This window comes from Callospermophilus lateralis, chromosome 13 (genome assembly GCF_048772815.1).
Source record: "Callospermophilus lateralis isolate mCalLat2 chromosome 13, mCalLat2.hap1, whole genome shotgun sequence".
Taxonomy (NCBI): Eukaryota; Metazoa; Chordata; class Mammalia; order Rodentia; family Sciuridae; genus Callospermophilus; species Callospermophilus lateralis.
In genome coordinates this window covers 109,241,898-109,263,017 of record NC_135317.1, presented here as the reverse complement: position 1 = coordinate 109,263,017, position 21,120 = coordinate 109,241,898, and the positions used below count along the sequence as shown (strand labels likewise).

At 53.5% G+C, this 21,120-nt stretch overlaps 1 protein-coding gene across 2 annotated transcripts in view; it reads left to right on the top strand.

The window, feature by feature from the left end:
* Positions 1-21,120, top strand: part of Pbx1 (PBX homeobox 1) — a 258,094-nt gene that overhangs the window by 184,529 nt on the left and 52,445 nt on the right. For both annotated transcript variants that reach the window (XM_076831632.2, XM_077105078.1), the window contains exon 3: positions 3,045-3,289. In XM_076831632.2, coding sequence (XP_076687747.2) covers positions 3,045-3,289 — 245 coding nt within the window. The remainder of the gene's footprint in view (positions 1-3,044; positions 3,290-21,120) is intronic.

The following is a 21,120-nucleotide window of genomic DNA, read 5'->3' as shown; positions in this document are numbered from 1 at the left end:
AGCCCCCTGGGCCTCCCCCAGGCCCAGCCCTGAGTGTGCCTTGGAGTCTGGCCTTTCTCCTGTGTGGAGGGAAGGAGGAGACGGGAGTGGCTCCCCAGTGCTGCGGCAGCCTGCTCCTCCAGAGTCCACCCAAGGACAGCCCCCGGGCCAGCAGTGCTGCAAGGCAGATGGGACCCTGTCTGGACGGGCTTGGGACAATCTCTGCACTTACCTGTCTTGACTCCTCTCAGGAGAGGGGTAGATTCGTGGGAGGGAAATGCCTTCCTGGAGGCCTCTTACTGAACGGGCCAGCCATCTCGGTAGCACCCTGCAGCCCACGGGTCCCCCGGAGCCGGGCGTTTCCTGGGTGGTGGCTGGTGCAGGCCTGCTGGCCGTGAGAACCATATGCAAGGTATAAACGGGGATGGGCCCTTTAAGACCTGCTTCAGTGGAAGCAGTGGGTCTGAGGGGGCGGGCGGGCGCCCATCAGGGCGGCAGGGACCTGATCGTATGTGATGGTTGCTGGATTAGGTAACGGCTCCGCTGGCTGAAATTGGATCCCAGAGGATGAGCGTTAACATCTCTGGTGTCCTGGCGAAAGGTTCATTTGAGTCTTGCATGGTGCCGCCGAGATAAAAAGGAGCTTTTAAATAATCATTTTGTCTCCCACTCGCCAGAGTGCTGGCTTCAAGCAATAAATAGGTAGCATCAGTTCTGCTTAGACACACCACCCTTCCACTTATTTATTTAATGTTGGTGGGACTTTATTTTAACTGACTGGCTGAGCAGTTTCCGTGTCAGTGAATCCAGCACCTGTTTTCACAGTGGTGCGCTGGCGTCCCCTGGCTCTGGGTTGGACCACAAGCCTGCCATTGTCCTTGTTGGGCCCTCCTTGCCCCGTGCCCCATAAACATGCAGCCCTGTCCACCAGAACCAGACCCTCCCGTGGACGGAGCGGAAGGTGAAAGTCTTGCCCAGAGCTGTCCTTGCTCACACTGGCTCCTGCACACGTTCTGCCGTTTTCCGTTTTCATGATTTGAGGGTGATTAAACAGGGCAATCGGAGAAACTTGGAGAGGACTTCTAGGTTTTCTGCCTGTTACCTTTCCTTTTTTTTTTTTTTTAATTTTCTAATCTCTAGTGAAACAATTACATTAGTTTATTAATAACTCAGAGCCTATCTTTTTTTTTTTTCAATTTTGGGATGACTCATAAACGTCTTTGTTTGTAATGGAATTAAAATTCAGACCCATGAACCCCACAAGTGGATATCCTCGCCCCGGACAGTCTCCTGAGCCCCGGGGGTGGGAGGGCAGAGCTGCAGGGCTCTGGCGGCAGGTGCCTTGGGTGGCTGGGTCCCTCTGGGCACCATGAGGTCCCCGTGGCAGGAAGGCCACACAGCCACTCTGCACAGGAGCCCTTGGTGGTGGCGAGCTCCTCGGGGGACGTGGGAGACCTGAGTACATAAGCTCAAGAGCCAGAATCCATGGCTGCCTCTTGACTCCCAACGATCAGCCCGACGGGGAGCTTCCCACGGTCTCCTGAAAGACAGCCGTGGGGCCTTCTCACCTGCGCCGTGACGTGGACAGCAGAAGACGCGTGTGGGAGCAAGACGAGCCGGGACTCGGCAGGGGGTTTTCCTTCCCCTCTCTCCCACCGCCCGCCCTCCTTCCTCCGCCCTCCCTCCGGCCCTTCTTCGTCCATCAAGGGCACAAGTGTCCCTGCACTTTCACTCTCTGTGCTCCTCATGGCCACAGCTGCTCCACACGTGGCTGCTCCACACGTGGCTGCCCCGCACGGCCACCTCGGGTCCATGACAGCCCTGCTGTAGCTTTTCTTCAGAGCAGGATGTGGGATTTCTTTCTAAACTGCCTTCAGCGGTGGGATCTGTCATGGTCCTTGGAAGCCAAGCGTGGGTACAGCTGACAGTGATGCTGAAGCTGCTGGAGACGGAAGGCCCTGGACCTCCAGGTGTCCCCAGTCACAGCCTGGCAGGGCCACCTGGCTCCGTTCTGCAGGCAGCTGGCATGGGCCCATCCCCCTGGGGCTCACCCAAGGCACCTGCCCTGAGGCAGCCCTTGACTCTCATGGCCCAGGAGCTGTGTATCCACCAGGGACTGAGACCCTCCACCTGCAGCCCTGAACACGATTAAATGCTGGCCCCCTTCCCCTCAGCCCACAAGTACCTCTCTCCCTTGCTACCCCCCCCTCAAAAATCCTCCTCAAGTTTTTAAAATTGAAAGTCCCCTTCATGCACCTCTCAGCAAAGGCTTGGCTGCCGACTCCAGCGCGGGTGAGATGAGCGCTTCCTTATACGGCAGGTTGGATGCAGCAGCGAGGAAAGAAAGGCTGGATCTCTGGGTCTCTCTGGGCCCAAGTTACCCCTCACCCAGCGTCTGAGGTGTCTGTAGAGATGGCCACCCACTGTGCAGGAACCGTGCCTTCCCGAACCCCTTGACAGGTCTTGTTTCCCCACAGGACAGAGCCACGTGGCCCGGCGGGGGGGGACAAGTCCTGCCCCAGGGCCTGAGATCTCCTCCATTCCCTCCACCTATCTAGCTCAGGCCATGTTGGAAAGGAAAATCTCCTTTAATCAAATGTTACAAAGACAGTTGAGTGAAGCCGCAAGCTCACGGAAATCTAAAATTAGAAATAAAGAAGGAAATGCTTTTCCTTCCATGGAAATTCGGCAGTTGGAAGATGAAAGCAAGAAATATATTCTATTGTAATTAACTTTTGTCGTTCTGAATTTTTTATTGTGGTAAAACGTACATAATAGGAGCTTCACTGTTTGGGGTCTTTTTGAGTGTGCAGATCAGTGGTGTTACGTATTTCACCGTACAGTGGTCACCAGGGTGCACCCACCTGCCACCCCTGGCCTCCCACCGTCTCTGCCTCTCTGAGGCTGGCCACGCTAGAGACCAGGTGTGGGTGGAGTGTGATGTGCTTTGAGCAGCGCCACCTCCCTAGGTTTCTCCCACCGCTCCTGGGGTGGCCCTGCACCGCCCTGGCTGAAATTCTCCCCAGGACCTTCTGCTCACCTGCCCGTCTCTGTCTTTCTCCTAGTGTTGAGCATCCGGGGAGCCCAGGAGGAGGAGCCCACGGACCCTCAGCTGATGCGTCTGGACAACATGCTGCTGGCCGAGGGGGTGGCCGGGCCTGAGAAGGGCGGTGGGTCTGCGGCGGCAGCGGCAGCGGCTGCAGCCTCTGGAGGGGCGGGCTCAGACAACTCGGTGGAGCACTCCGACTACAGGGCCAAGCTGTCGCAGATCAGACAGATCTACCACACGGAGCTGGAGAAGTATGAGCAGGTACGTGGGCCTGGGCTCGGCACGGCCTGTGGTGAGGGCTGCCCTGGGGCTCGCAGACGCTTCGGCCAGCCTTGCTCCCACAGGCACTGTGCCCAGCTCTTCCTTGCTGGCCAGAAAGCCCAGTGGAACTGGAGGCCACCAAGCCCCTAGGCTCAACCGTGGAAGAGCAGGCGTTCAATGAGATGCGGCATAAAGCATGGGAAGTGTGAGTGGTGGTCCCAGGACACCTCGGGCTCCGTGTGAGGAACACCTGACACTGGCGCTCCGTGGGCGCTGCCACAGCACAACCACTGCATTTGCCCTTGATCGTCCCTTATTCAGGACGACTGCTCTTTTGATGTTGATAGACTCCTTGCAAAAGGACATTAAAACTTGTTCTTACAGGCCCTTCGTCCACAGTCGCAGTGCCATTAAGGCAGACACGTTCTCCTCTTTATATAACATGTGGCCTGCAACAGGGCTCACGCCTTCCTCCTAGAAAGAGTGGGGTGCCCCAGCAGACCCCAGAGCCTGACCCCTGGAGAGCAGGCCTGGCAGGTGGCCTGCATGCTGCTCAGAAAGCTGCAGGTGCACATTGGCCGTCCCACAGGTGAAGGACATTCACAGTCCCACAGGTGAAGGACATTCACTGTCCCACAGGTGAAGGACATTCACAGTCCCACAGGTGAAGGACATTCACAGTCCCACAGGTGAAGGACATTCACTGTCCCACAGGTGAAGGACATTAGCTGTCCCACAGGTGAAGGACATTCACAGTCCCACAGGTGAAGGACATTCACAGTCCCACAGGTGAAGGACATTCACAGTCCCACAGGTGAAGACATTAGCTGTCCCACAGGTGAAGGACATTCACAGTCCCACAGGTGAAGGACATTCACAGTCCCACAGGTGAAGACATTCGCAGTCCCACAGGTGAAGACATTCGCAGTTCCACAGGTGAAGGACATTCACAGTCCCACAGGTGAAGGACATTCACAGTCCCACAGGTGAAGGACATTCACAGTCCCACAGGTGAAGGACATTCACTGTCCCACAGGTGAAGGACATTAGCCGTCCCACAGGTGAAGGACATTAGCCGTCCCACAGGTGAAGGACATTCACAGTCCCACAGGTGAAGGACATTTGCTGTCCCACAGGTGAAGGACATTCACAGTCCCACAGGTGAAGGACATTCACAGTCCCACAGGTGAAGGACATTCACAGTCCCACAGGTGAAGGACATTAGCTGTCCCACAGGTGAAGGACATTCACAGTCCCACAGGTGAAGGACATTCACTGTCCCACAGGTGAAGGACATTCACAGTCCCACAGGTGAAGGACATTAGCTGTCCCACAGGTGAAGGACATTCACTGTCCCACAGGTGAAGGACATTCACTGTCCCACAGGTGAAGGACATTCACAGTCCCACAGGTGAAGGACATTCACAGTCCCACAGGTGAAGGACATTCACAGTCCCACAGGTGAAGGACATTCACAGTCCCACAGGTGAAGGACATTCACAGTCCCACAGGTGAAGGACATTCACAGTCCCACAGGTGAAGGACATTCACAGTCCCACAGGTGAAGGACATTAGCTGTCCCACAGGTGAAGGACATTAGCTGTCCCACAGGTGAAGGACATTCACAGTCCCACAGGTGAAGGACATTCACAGTCCCACAGGTGAAGGACATTCACTGTCCCACAGGTGAAGGACATTCACAGTCCCACAGGTGAAGGACATTCACAGTCCCACAGGTGAAGGACATTAGCCGTCCCACAGGTGAAGGACATTCACAGTCCCACAGGTGAAGGACATTCACAGTCCCACAGGTGAAGGACATTCACAGTCCCACAGGTGAAGGACATTAGCTGTCCCACAGGTGAAGGACATTAGCTGTCCCACAGGTGAAGGACATTCACAGTCCCACAGGTGAAGGACATTAGCTGTCCCACAGGTGAAGGACATTAGCTGTCCCACAGGTGAAGGACACTCACAGTCCCACAGGTGAAGGACATTCACAGTCCCACAGGTGAAGGACATTAGCTGTCCCACAGGTGAAGGACATTAGCTGTCCCACAGGTGAAGGACATTCACAGTCCCACAGGTGAAGGACATTAGCTGTCCCACAGGTGAAGGACATTAGCTGTCCCACAGGTGAAGGACATTCACAGTCCCACAGGTGAAGGACATTCACAGTCCCACAGGTGAAGGACATTCACAGTCCCACAGGTGAAGGACATTCACAGTCCCACAGGTGAAGGACATTCACAGTCCCACAGGTGAAGGACATTAGCTGTCCCACAGGTGAAGGACATTCACAGTCCCACAGGTGAAGGACATTCACAGTCCCACAGGTGAAGGACATTCACAGTCCCACAGGTGAAGGACATTCACTGTCCCACAGGTGAAGGACATTCACAGTCCCACAGGTGAAGGACATTCACAGTCCCACAGGTGAAGGACATTAGCTGTCCCACAGGTGAAGGACATTAGCTGTCCCACAGGTGAAGGACATTCACAGTCCCACAGGTGAAGGACATTCACAGTCCCACAGGTGAAGGACATTCACTGTCCCACAGGTGAAGGACATTCACAGTCCCACAGGTGAAGGACATTCACAGTCCCACAGGTGAAGGACATTCACTGTCCCACAGGTGAAGGACATTCACAGTCCCACAGGTGAAGGACATTCACAGTCCCACAGGTGAAGGACATTCACAGTCCCACAGGTGAAGGACATTCACTGTCCCACAGGTGAAGGACATTCACAGTCCCACAGGTGAAGGACATTCACAGTCCCACAGGTGAAGGACATTCACTGTCCCACAGGTGAAGGACATTCACAGTCCCACAGGTGAAGGACATTCACAGTCCCACAGGTGAAGGACATTCACTGTCCCACAGGTGAAGGACATTCACAGTCCCACAGGTGAAGGACATTCACAGTCCCACAGGTGAAGGACATTCACAGTCCCACAGGTGAAGGACATTAGCTGTCCCACAGGTGAAGGACATTCACTGTCCCACAGGTGAAGGACATTCACTGTCCCACAGGTGAAGGACATTCACAGTCCCACAGGTGAAGGACATTCACTGTCCCACAGGTGAAGGACATTCACAGTCCCACAGGTGAAGGACATTCACTGTCCCACAGGTGAAGGACATTAGCTGTCCCACAGGTGAAGGACATTCACAGTCCCACAGGTGAAGGACATTCACAGTCCCACAGGTGAAGGACATTCACAGTCCCACAGGTGAAGGACATTCACAGTCCCACAGGTGAAGGACATTAGCTGTCCCACAGGTGAAGGACATTCACTGTCCCACAGGTGAAGGACATTAGCTGTCCCACAGGTGAAGGACATTCACAGTCCCACAGGTGAAGGACATTAGCTGTCCCACAGGTGAAGGACATTCACTGTCCCACAGGTGAAGGACATTAGCTGTCCCACAGGTGAAGGACATTCACAGTCCCACAGGTGAAGGACATTCACAGTCCCACAGGTGAAGGACATTCACAGTCCCACAGGTGAAGGACATTAGCTGTCCCACAGGTGAAGGACATTCACTGTCCCACAGGTGAAGGACATTAGCTGTCCCACAGGTGAAGGACATTCACAGTCCCACAGGTGAAGGCCATTAGCTGTCCCACAGGTGAAGGACATTCACTGTCCCACAGGTGAAGGACATTCACAGTCCCACAGGTGAAGGACATTCACAGTCCCACAGGTGAAGGACATTCACAGTCCCACAGTTGAAGGACATTCACAGTCCCACAGGTGAAGGACATCACAGTCCCACAGGTGAAGGACATTCACAGTCCCACAGGTGAAGGACATTCACAGTCCCACAGGTGAAGGACATTCACAGTCCCACAGGTGAAGGACATTCACAGTCCCACAGGTGAAGGACATTAGCTGTCCCACAGGTGAAGGACATTCACAGTCCCACAGGTGAAGGACATCACAGTCCCACAGGTGAAGGACATTCACAGTCCCACAGGTGAAGGACATTCACAGTCCCACAGGTGAAGGACATTCACAGTCCCACAGGTGAAGACATTCGCAGTTCCACAGGTGAAGGACATTAGCTGTCCCACAGGTGAAGGACATTCACAGTCCCACAGGTGAAGGACATTCACAGTCCCACAGGTGAAGGACATTAGCCGTCCCACAGGTGAAGGACATTCACAGTCCCACAGGTGAAGGACATTCACTGTCCCACAGGTGAAGGACATTCACAGTCCCACAGGTGAAGGACATTCACTGTCCCACAGGTGAAGGACATTCACAGTCCCACAGGTGAAGGACATTCACAGTCCCACAGGTGAAGGACATTCACTGTCCCACAGGTGAAGGACATTCACAGTCCCACAGGTGAAGGACATTCACAGTCCCACAGGTGAAGGACATTCACTGTCCCACAGGTGAAGGACATTCACAGTCCCACAGGTGAAGGACATTCACAGTCCCACAGGTGAAGGACATTCACAGTCCCACAGGTGAAGGACATTAGCTGTCCCACAGGTGAAGGACATTCACTGTCCCACAGGTGAAGGACATTCACTGTCCCACAGGTGAAGGACATTCACAGTCCCACAGGTGAAGGACATTCACTGTCCCACAGGTGAAGGACATTCACAGTCCCACAGGTGAAGGACATTCACTGTCCCACAGGTGAAGGACATTAGCTGTCCCACAGGTGAAGGACATTCACAGTCCCACAGGTGAAGGACATTCACAGTCCCACAGGTGAAGGACATTCACAGTCCCACAGGTGAAGGACATTCACAGTCCCACAGGTGAAGGACATTAGCTGTCCCACAGGTGAAGGACATTCACTGTCCCACAGGTGAAGGACATTAGCTGTCCCACAGGTGAAGGACATTCACAGTCCCACAGGTGAAGGACATTAGCTGTCCCACAGGTGAAGGACATTCACTGTCCCACAGGTGAAGGACATTAGCTGTCCCACAGGTGAAGGACATTCACAGTCCCACAGGTGAAGGACATTCACAGTCCCACAGGTGAAGGACATTCACAGTCCCACAGGTGAAGGACATTAGCTGTCCCACAGGTGAAGGACATTCACTGTCCCACAGGTGAAGGACATTAGCTGTCCCACAGGTGAAGGACATTCACAGTCCCACAGGTGAAGGCCATTAGCTGTCCCACAGGTGAAGGACATTCACTGTCCCACAGGTGAAGGACATTCACAGTCCCACAGGTGAAGGACATTCACAGTCCCACAGGTGAAGGACATTCACAGTCCCACAGTTGAAGGACATTCACAGTCCCACAGGTGAAGGACATCACAGTCCCACAGGTGAAGGACATTCACAGTCCCACAGGTGAAGGACATTCACAGTCCCACAGGTGAAGGACATTCACAGTCCCACAGGTGAAGGACATTCACAGTCCCACAGGTGAAGGACATTAGCTGTCCCACAGGTGAAGGACATTCACAGTCCCACAGGTGAAGGACATCACAGTCCCACAGGTGAAGGACATTCACAGTCCCACAGGTGAAGGACATTCACAGTCCCACAGGTGAAGGACATTCACAGTCCCACAGGTGAAGACATTCGCAGTTCCACAGGTGAAGGACATTAGCTGTCCCACAGGTGAAGGACATTCACAGTCCCACAGGTGAAGGACATTCACAGTCCCACAGGTGAAGGACATTAGCCGTCCCACAGGTGAAGGACATTCACAGTCCCACAGGTGAAGGACATTCACTGTCCCACAGGTGAAGGACATTCACAGTCCCACAGGTGAAGGACATTTGCTGTCCCACAGGTGAAGGACATTAGCTGTCCCACAGGTGAAGGACATTCACTGTCCCACAGGTGAAGGACATTCACTGTCCCACAGGTGAAGGACATTCACAGTCCCACAGGTGAAGGACATTCACTGTCCCACAGGTGAAGGACATTCACAGTCCCACAGGTGAAGACATTCACAGTCCCACAGGTGAAGGACATTCACAGTCCCACAGGTGAAGGACATTCACAGTCCCACAGGTGAAGGACATTCACAGTCCCACAGGTGAAGGACATTCACTGTCCCACAGGTGAAGGACATTCACAGTCCCACAGGTGAAGGACATTCACTGTCCCACAGGTGAAGGACATTAGCTGTCCCACAGGTGAAGGACATTCACTGTCCCACAGGTGAAGGACATTCACAGTCCCACAGGTGAAGGACATTCACAGTCCCACAGGTGAAGGACATTCACAGTCCCACAGGTGAAGGACATTAGCTGTCCCACAGGTGAAGGACATTCACAGTCCCACAGGTGAAGGACATTAGCCGTCCCACAGGTGAAGGACATTAGCTGTCCCACAGGTGAAGGACATTCACAGTCCCACAGGTGAAGGACATTCACTGTCCCACAGGTGAAGGACATTCACTGTCCCACAGGTGAAGGACATTCACAGTCCCACAGGTGAAGGACATTCACAGTCCCACAGGTGAAGGACATTCACAGTCCCACAGGTGAAGGACATTCACTGTCCCACAGGTGAAGGACATTCACAGTCCCACAGGTGAAGGACATTCACTGTCCCACAGGTGAAGGACATTCACTGTCCCACAGGTGAAGGACATTCACAGTCCCACAGGTGAAGGACATTAGCCGTCCCACAGGTGAAGGACATTCACAGTCCCACAGGTGAAGGACATTCACAGTCCCACAGGTGAAGGACATTAGCTGTCCCACAGGTGAAGGACATTCACAGTCCCACAGGTGAAGGACATTAGCCGTCCCACAGGTGAAGGACATTAGCTGTCCCACAGGTGAAGGACATTCACAGTCCCACAGGTGAAGGACATTCACTGTCCCACAGGTGAAGGACATTCACTGTCCCACAGGTGAAGGACATTCACAGTCCCACAGGTGAAGGACATCACAGTCCCACAGGTGAAGGACATTCACAGTCCCACAGGTGAAGGACATTCACAGTCCCACAGGTGAAGGACATTCACAGTCCCACAGGTGAAGGACATTAGCTGTCCCACAGGTGAAGGACATTCACAGTCCCACAGGTGAAGGACATTAGCCGTCCCACAGGTGAAGGACATTAGCTGTCCCACAGGTGAAGGACATTCACAGTCCCACAGGTGAAGGACATTCACTGTCCCACAGGTGAAGGACATTCACAGTCCCACAGGTGAAGGACATTCACTGTCCCACAGGTGAAGGACATTCACTGTCCCACAGGTGAAGGACATTCACAGTCCCACAGGTGAAGGACATTCACTGTCCCACAGGTGAAGGACATTCACTGTCCCACAGGTGAAGGACATTCACAGTCCCACAGGTGAAGGACATTAGCTGTCCCACAGGTGAAGGACATTCACAGTCCCACAGGTGAAGGACATTCACTGTCCCACAGGTGAAGGACATTCACTGTCCCACAGGTGAAGGACATTCACAGTCCCACAGGTGAAGGACATTCACTGTCCCACAGGTGAAGGACATTCACTGTCCCACAGGTGAAGGACACTCACAGTCCCACAGGTGAAGGACATCACAGTCCCACAGGTGAAGGACATTCACTGTCCCACAGGTGAAGGACATTCACAGTCCCACAGGTGAAGGACATTCACAGTCCCACAGGTGAAGGACATTCACTGTCCCACAGGTGAAGGACATTCACTGTCCCACAGGTGAAGGACATTCACAGTCCCACAGGTGAAGGACATTCACAGTCCCACAGGTGAAGGACATTCACTGTCCCACAGGTGAAGGACATTCACTGTCCCACAGGTGAAGGACATTCACAGTCCCACAGGTGAAGGACATTAGCTGTCCCACAGGTGAAGGACATTCACAGTCCCACAGGTGAAGGACATTCACAGTCCCACAGGTGAAGGACATTCACTGTCCCACAGGTGAAGGACATTCACAGTCCCACAGGTGAAGGACATTAGCTGTCCCACAGGTGAAGGACATTCACTGTCCCACAGGTGAAGGACATTCACTGTCCCACAGGTGAAGGACATTAGCTGTCCCACAGGTGAAGGACATTCACAGTCCCACAGGTGAAGGACATTCACAGTCCCACAGGTGAAGGACATTAGCTGTCCCACAGGTGAAGGACATTCACAGTCCCACAGGTGAAGGACACTCACAGTCCCACAGGTGAAGGACATTCACAGTCCCACAGGTGAAGGACATTCACAGTCCCACAGGTGAAGGACATTCACAGTCCCACAGGTGAAGGACATTAGCCGTCCCACAGGTGAAGGACATTCACTGTCCCACAGGTGAAGGACACTCACAGTCCCACAGGTGAAGGACATTCACAGTCCCACAGGTGAAGGACATTCACAGTCCCACAGGTGAAGGACATTCACAGTCCCACAGGTGAAGGACATTCACAGTCCCACAGGTGAAGGACATTCACAGTCCCACAGGTGAAGGACATTAGCCGTCCCACAGGTGAAGGACACTCACAGTCCCACAGGTGAAGGACATTAGCCGTCCCACAGGTGAAGGACATTCACAGTCCCACAGGTGAAGGACATTCACAGTCCCACAGGTGAAGGACATCACAGTCCCACAGGTGAAGGACATTCACTGTCCCACAGGTGAAGGACATTCACAGTCCCACAGGTGAAGGACATTCACTGTCCCACAGGTGAAGGACATTCACAGTCCCACAGGTGAAGGACATTAGCCGTCCCACAGGTGAAGGACATTCACTGTCCCACAGGTGAAGGACATTCACTGTCCCACAGGTGAAGGACATTCACAGTCCCACAGGTGAAGGACATCACAGTCCCACAGGTGAAGGACATTCACAGTCCCACAGGTGAAGGACATTCACAGTCCCACAGGTGAAGGACATTCACTGTCCCACAGGTGAAGGACATTCACAGTCCCACAGGTGAAGGACATTCACTGTCCCACAGGTGAAGGACATTCACTGTCCCACAGGTGAAGGACATTAGCCGTCCCACAGGTGAAGGACATTAGCCGTCCCACAGGTGAAGGACATTCACAGTCCCACAGGTGAAGGACATTCACAGTCCCACAGGTGAAGGACATTCACAGTCCCACAGGTGAAGGACATTAGCTGTCCCACAGGTGAAGGACATTCACAGTCCCACAGGTGAAGGACATTCGCCGTCCCACAGGTGAAGGACATTCACAGTCCCACAGGTGAAGGACATTCACTGTCCCACAGGTGAAGGACATTCACAGTCCCACAGGTGAAGGACATTCACAGTCCCACAGGTGAAGGACATTAGCTGTCCCACAGGTGAAGGACATTCACAGTCCCACAGGTGAAGGACATCACAGTCCCACAGGTGAAGGACATTCGCCGTCCCACAGGTGAAGGACATTCACAGTCCCACAGGTGAAGGACATTCACTGTCCCACAGGTGAAGGACATTCACAGTCCCACAGGTGAAGGACATTCACTGTCCCACAGGTGAAGGACATTAGCTGTCCCACAGGTGAAGGACATTCACTGTCCCACAGGTGAAGGACATTCACAGTCCCACAGGTGAAGGACATTCACTGTCCCACAGGTGAAGGACACTCACAGTCCCACAGGTGAAGGACATTAGCTGTCCCACAGGTGAAGGACATTCACAGTCCCACAGGTGAAGGACATTCACAGTCCCACAGGTGAAGGACACTCACAGTCCCACAGGTGAAGGACATCACAGTCCCACAGGTGAAGGACATTCACAGTCCCACAGGTGAAGGACATTAGCTGTCCCACAGGTGAAGGACATTAGCCGTCCCACAGGTGAAGGACATTCACAGTCCCACAGGTGAAGGACATTCACAGTCCCACAGGTGAAGGACATTCGCAGTTCCACAGGTGAAGGACATTAGCTGTCCCACAGGTGAAGGACATTCACAGTCCCACAGGTGAAGGACATTCACAGTCCCACAGGTGAAGGACATTCACAGTCCCACAGGTGAAGGACATTCACAGTCCCACAGGTGAAGGACATTCACTGTCCCACAGGTGAAGGACATTAGCCGTCCCACAGGTGAAGGACATTCACAGTCCCACAGGTGAAGGACATTCACAGTCCCACAGGTGAAGGACACTCACAGTCCCACAGGTGAAGGACATTCGCAGTTCCACAGGTGAAGGACATTCACAGTCCCACAGGTGAAGGACATTCACAGTCCCACAGGTGAAGGACATTCACTGTCCCACAGGTGAAGGACATTAGCCGTCCCACAGGTGAAGGACATTAGCTGTCCCACAGGTGAAGGACATTCACAGTCCCACAGGTGAAGGACATTCACAGTCCCACAGGTGAAGGACATTCACAGTCCCACAGGTGAAGGACATTCACTGTCCCACAGGTGAAGGACATTAGCCGTCCCACAGGTGAAGGACATTAGCTGTCCCACAGGTGAAGGACATTCACAGTCCCACAGGTGAAGGACATTCACTGTCCCACAGGTGAAGGACATTCACAGTCCCACAGGTGAAGGACATTCACAGTCCCACAGGTGAAGGACATTCACTGTCCCACAGGTGAAGGACATTAGCCGTCCCACAGGTGAAGGACATTCACAGTCCCACAGGTGAAGGACATTCACAGTCCCACAGGTGAAGGACACTCACAGTCCCACAGGTGAAGGACATTCGCAGTTCCACAGGTGAAGGACATTCACAGTCCCACAGGTGAAGGACATTCACAGTCCCACAGGTGAAGGACATTTGCTGTCCCACAGGTGAAGGACATTCGCAGTTCCACAGGTGAAGGACATTCACAGTCCCACAGGTGAAGGACACTCACAATCCCACAGGTGAAGGACATTTGCTGTCCCACAGGTGAAGGACATTCACAGTCCCACAGGTGAAGGACATTCACAGTCCCACAGGTGAAGGACATTCACTGTCCCACAGGTGAAGGACATTAGCCGTCCCACAGGTTAAGGACATTAGCCGTCCCACAGGTGAAGGACATTCACAATCCCACAGGTGAAGGACATTCACAGTCCCACAGGTGAAGGACATTCACTGTCCCACAGGTGAAGGACATTCACAGTCCCACAGGTGAAGGACATTCACAGTCCCACAGGTGAAGGACATTCACTGTCCCACAGGTGAAGGACATTAGCCGTCCCACAGGTGAAGGACATTCACAGTCCCACAGGTGAAGGACATTCACAGTCCCACAGGTGAAGGACACTCACAGTCCCACAGGTGAAGGACATTCGCAGTTCCACAGGTGAAGGACATTCACAGTCCCACAGGTGAAGGACATTCACAGTCCCACAGGTGAAGGACATTCACAGTCCCACAGGTGAAGGACATTCACAGTCCCACAGGTGAAGGACATTCACTGTCCCACAGGTGAAGGACACTCACAGTCCCACAGGTGAAGGACATTAGCTGTCCCACAGGTGAAGGACATTCACAGTCCCACAGGTGAAGGACATTCACAGTCCCACAGGTGAAGGACATTCACAGTCCCACAGGTGAAGGACATTAGCTGTCCCACAGGTGAAGGACATTCACAGTCCCACAGGTGAAGGACATTCACAGTCCCACAGGTGAAGGACATTAGCCGTCCCACAGGTGAAGGACATTAGCTGTCCCACAGGTGAAGGACATTCACTGTCCCACAGGTGAAGGACATTCACAGTCCCACAGGTGAAGGACATTCACAGTCCCACAGGTGAAGGACATTCACAGTCCCACAGGTGAAGGACATTAGCCGTCCCACAGGTGAAGGACATTCACAGTCCCACAGGTGAAGGACATTCACAGTCCCACAGGTGAAGGACATTCACTGTCCCACAGGTGAAGGACATTCACAGTTCCACAGGTGAAGGACATTCACAGTCCCACAGGTGAAGGACATTCACAGTCCCACAGGTGAAGGACATTCACAGTCCCACAGGTGAAGGACATTCACTGTCCCACAGGTGAAGGACACTCACAGTCCCACAGGTGAAGGACATTAGCTGTCCCACAGGTGAAGGACATTCACAGTCCCACAGGTGAAGGACATTCACAGTCCCACAGGTGAAGGACATTCACAGTCCCACAGGTGAAGGACACTCACAGTCCCACAGGTGAAGGACACTCACAGTCCCACAGGTGAAGGACATTCACAGTCCCACAGGTGAAGGACATTCACAGTCCCACAGGTGAAGGACACTCACAGTCCCACAGGTGAAGGACATTCGCAGTTCCACAGGTGAAGGACATTCACAGTCCCACAGGTGAAGGACATTCACAGTCCCAGAGGTGAAGGACATTCACTGTCCCACAGGTGAAGGACATTCACAGTCCCACAGGTGAAGGACATTAGCTGTCCCACAGGTGAAGGACATTCACAGTCCCACAGGTGAAGGACATTCACAGTCCCACAGGTGAAGGACATTCACAGTCCCACAGGTGAAGGACACTCACAGTCCCACAGGTGAAGGACATTCACAGTCCCACAGGTGAAGGACATTCACAGTCCCACAGGTGAAGGACATTAGCTGTCCCACAGGTGAAGGACATTCACAGTCCCACAGGTGAAGGACATTCACTGTCCCACAGGTGAAGGACATTCACAGTCCCAGAGGTGAAGGACATTCACTGTCCCACAGGTGAAGGACATTCACAGTCCCACAGGTGAAGGACATTCACTGTCCCACAGGTGAAGGACATTCACAGTCCCACAGGTGAAGGACATTAGCTGTCCCACAGGTGAAGGACATTCACAGTCCCACAGGTGAAGGACATTCACAGTCCCACAGGTGAAGGACATTCACAGTCCCACAGGTGAAGGACACTCACAGTCCCACAGGTGAAGGACATTCACAGTCCCACAGGTGAAGGACATTCACTGTCCCACAGGTGAAGGACATTCACAGTCCCAGAGGTGAAGGACATTCACTGTCCCACAGGTGAAGGACATTCACAGTCCCAGAGGTGAAGGACATTCACTGTCCCACAGGTGAAGGACATTCACAGTCCCACAGGTGAAGGACATTAGCTGTCCCACAGGTGAAGGACATTCACAGTCCCACAGGTGAAGGACATTCACAGTCCCACAGGTGAAGGACATTCACAGTCCCACAGGTGAAGGACACTCACAGTCCCACAGGTGAAGGACATTCGCAGTTCCACAGGTGAAGGACATTCACAGTCCCACAGGTGAAGGACATTCACAGTCCCAGAGGTGAAGGACATTCACTGTCCCACAGGTGAAGGACATTCACAGTCCCACAGGTGAAGGACATTAGCTGTCCCACAGGTGAAGGACATTAGCTGTCCCACAGGTGAAGGACATTCACAGTCCCACAGGTGAAGGACATTCACAGTCCCACAGGTGAAGGACACTCACAGTCCCACAGGTGAAGGACACTCACAGTCCCACAGGTGAAGGACATTCACTGTCCCACAGGTGAAGGACATTCACAGTTCCACAGGTGAAGGACATTCACAGTCCCACAGGTGAAGGACATTCGCAGTTCCACAGGTGAAGGACATTCACAGTCCCACAGGTGAAGGACATTCACAGTCCCACAGGTGAAGGACATTCACTGTCCCACAGGTGAAGGACATTCACAGTCCCACAGGTGAAGGACACTCACAGTCCCACAGGTGAAGGACATTCGCAGTTCCACAGGTGAAGGACATTCACAGTCCCACAGGTGAAGGACATTCACAGTCCCACAGGTGAAGGACATTCACTGTCCCACAGGTGAAGGACATTCACAGTCCCACAGGTGAAGGACACTCACAGTCCCACAGGTGAAGGACATTCACAGTCCCACAGGTGAAGGACATTAGCTGTCCCACAGGTGAAGGACATTCACAGTCCCACAGGTGAAGGACATTCACAGTCCCACAGGTGAAGGACACTCACAGTCCCACAGGTGAAGGACATTCGCAGTTCCACAGGTGAAGGACATTCACAGTCCCACAGGTGAAGGACATTCACAGTCCCACAGGTGAAGGACATTCACTGTCCCACAGGTGAAGGACATTCACAGTCCCACAGGTGAAGGACACTCACAGTCCCACAGGTGAAGGACATTCACAGTCCCACAGGTGAAGGACATTAGCTGTCCCACAGGTGAAGGACATTAGCCGTCCCACAGGTGAAGGACATTCACAGTCCCACAGGTGAAGGACACTCACAGTCCCACAGGTGAAGGACATTCGCAGTTCCACAGGTGAAGGACATTCACAGTCCCACAGGTGAAGGACATTCACAGTCCCAGAGGTGAAGGACATTCACTGTCCCACAGGTGAAGGACATTCACAGTCCCACAGGTGAAGGACATTAGCTGTCCCACAGGTGAAGGACATTCACAGTCCCACAGGTGAAGGACATTCACAGTCCCACAGGTGAAGGACATTCACAGTCCCACAGGTGAAGGACATTCACAGTCCCAGAGGTGAAGGACATTCACTGTCCCACAGGTGAAGGACATTCACAGTCCCACAGGTGAAGGACATTCACAGTCCCACAGGTGAAGGACATTCACTGTCCCACAGGTGAAGGACATTCACAGTCCCACAGGTGAAGGACATTAGCTGTCCCACAGGTGAAGGACATTCACAGTCCCACAGGTGAAGGACATTCACAGTCCCACAGGTGAAGGACATTAGCCGTCCCACAGGTGAAGGACATTCACAGTCCCACAGGTGAAGGACACTCACAGTCCCACAGGTGAAGGACATTCGCAGTTCCACAGGTGAAGGACATTCACAGTCCCACAGGTGAAGGACATTCACAGTCCCACAGGTGAAGGACATTCACAGTCCCACAGGTGAAGGACATTCACTGTCCCACAGGTGAAGGACATTAGCTGTCCCACAGGTGAAGGACATTCACAGTCCCACAGGTGAAGGACATTCACAGTCCCACAGGTGAAGGACATTCACTGTCCCACAGGTGAAGGACACTCACAGTCCCACAGGTGAAGGACATTCGCAGTCCCACAGGTGAAGGACATTCACTGTCCCACAGGTGAAGGACATTAGCTGTCCCACAGGTGAAGGACATTCACTGTCCCACAGGTGAAGGACATTCACTGTCCCACAGGTGAAGGACACTCACAGTCCCACAGGTGAAGGACATTCACAGTCCCACAGGTGAAGGACATTCACAGTCCCACAGGTGAAGGACATTCACAGTCCCACAGGTGAAGGACATTCACTGTCCCACAGGTGAAGGACATTAGCTGTCCCACAGGTGAAGGACATTCGCTGTCCCACAGGTGAAGGACATTCACTGTCCCACAGGTGAAGGACATTCACAGTCCCACAGGTGAAGGACATTAGCTGTCCCACAGGTGAAGGACATTCACTGTCCCATAGGTGAAGGACATTCACTGTCCCACAGGTGAAGGACATTCACTGTTCCACAGGTGAAGGACATTCACAGTCCCACAGGTGAAGGACACTCACAGTCCCACAGGTGAAGGACATTAGCTGTCCCACAGGTGAAGGACATTCACAGTCCCACAGGTGAAGGACACTCACAGTCCCACAGGTGAAGGACATTCGCAGTTCCACAGGTGAAGGACATTCACAGTCCCACAGGTGAAGGACATTCACAGTCCCACAGGTGAAGGACATTCACTGTCCCACAGGTGAAGGACATTCACTGTCCCACAGGTGAAGGACACTCACAGTCCCACAGGTGAAGGACATTAGCCGTCCCACAGGTGAAGGACATTCACAGTCCCACAGGTGAAGGACACTCACAGTCCCACAGGTGAAGGACATTAGCTGTCCCACAGGTGAAGGACATTCACAGTCCCACAGGTGAAGGACACTCACAGTCCCACAGGTGAAGGACATTAGCCGTCCCACAGGTGAAGGACATTCACAGTCCCACAGGTGAAGGACATTCACAGTCCCACAGGTGAAGGACATTCACAGTCCCACAGGTGAAGGACATTCACTGTCCCACAGGTGAAGGACATTCACAGTCCCACAGGTGAAGGACACTCACAGTCCCACAGGTGAAGGACATTAGCTGTCCCACAGGTGAAGGACATTCACAGTCCCACAGGTGAAGGACATTCACAGTCCCACAGGTGAAGGACATTCACAGTCCCACAGGTGAAGGACATTCACAGTCCCACAGGTGAAGGACATTCACAGTCCCACAGGTGAAGGACATTCACAGTCCCACAGGTGAAGGACATTCACTGTCCCACAGGTGAAGGACATTCACAGTCCCACAGGTGAAGGACACTCACAGTCCCACAGGTGAAGGACATTCACAGTCCCACAGGTGAAGGACATTCACAGTCCCACAGGTGAAGGACATTCACAGTCCCACAGGTGAAGGACATTAGCTGTCCCACAGGTGAAGGACATTCACAGTCCCACAGGTGAAGGACACTCACAGTCCCACAGGTGAAGGACATTCGCAGTTCCACAGGTGAAGGACACTCACAGTCCCACAGGTGAAGGACATTCACAGTCCCACAGGTGAAGGACATTCACAGTCCCACAGGTGAAGGACATTCACAGTCCCACAGGTGAAGGACATTCACAGTCCCACAGGTGAAGGACACTCACAGTCCCACAGGTGAAGGACACTCACAGTCCCACAGGTGAAGGACATTAGCTGTCCCACAGGTGAAGGACATTCACAGTCCCACAGGTGAAGGACATTCACAGTCCCACAGGTGAAGGACATTCACAGTCCCACAGGTGAAGGACATTCACAGTCCCACAGGTGAAGGACATTAGCTGTCCCACAGGTGAAGGACATTCACAGTCCCACAGGTGAAGGACATTCACAGTCCCACAGGTGAAGGACACTCACAGTCCCACAGGTGAAGGACATTCGCAGTTCCACAGGTGAAGGACACTCACAGTCCCACAGGTGAAGGACATTCACAGTCCCACAGGTGAAGGACATTCACAGTCCCACAGGTGAAGGACATCACAGTCCCACAGGTGAAGGACATTCACTGTCCCACAGGTGAAGGACATTAGCCGTCCCACAGGTGAAGGACATTAGCCGTCCCACAGGTGAAGGACCCTGCACATCCCTCCAAGGGAGGGCAGGAAAGGCTCTAGAGCACCGTGTGCAAATGTGGTGTCCTGGTCACGCAGAGCTCTGCTGGACAGCCGGGGCAGAGTGACCTCACACCATTTCCTCTCTCAGGAAGCTGTGGCATCAGGCCTGTGCCTGTCCTTCAGCGGCCACATCTGCGGCCACCTCTTGGACACACGTGGTACTGAAGTTCTACGTGAACTTCCTCCCACCAAGTATTAGATGTTCTGTTCCTTAATTTTTATGGATCAAAATAGAAAAGGGAGGAAGAGCCAAAGGTAGAAAACCCCCTGCAGCCCACGCAGGACTGTCTAGGTGGGAGGCAAATGAAACTTTATAGAAAATTTAAATTTTAAAATAGAAATAGGCATTTTAAAATTTAAAATGGAGAAAGTTTCATTATAATACTCCTATCCCCCTTGAAATAGACTTCTACAAAGTCCCCCCTGCTGGGTGGAAAGACTGCTGTGAAGCCCAAAGCCACCAGGGTCAATGCAGGCCTCCGGGTGGAGGGCAAAGGAGGGATGAGAGCAGGCCAGCCAAGGCCCGGAGCGCCACCCCCATGATCTCGGCACGGCGCTGCCTCGGCAGACATCCCCGGATCCCAGCATTCAGAGCTTCTCGGCTCACCCAGCTTCCCCACCAGGCTGGAACTGGGCTGCCCTGCTGCCCTGGAGACGGTCTGGCCTTGGTTCTCCTTCCTCAGGATTCTTCTACACCTCCACCAGGACACCTGGCCTCTGGCCTGACCTCACACTCCTGCCAATCACGGGAGGCGCTGGAAGAGCCAAGTGGGTCCTCGCTCTGGGGATGGGAGCGTGCCAGGTTGGAAGG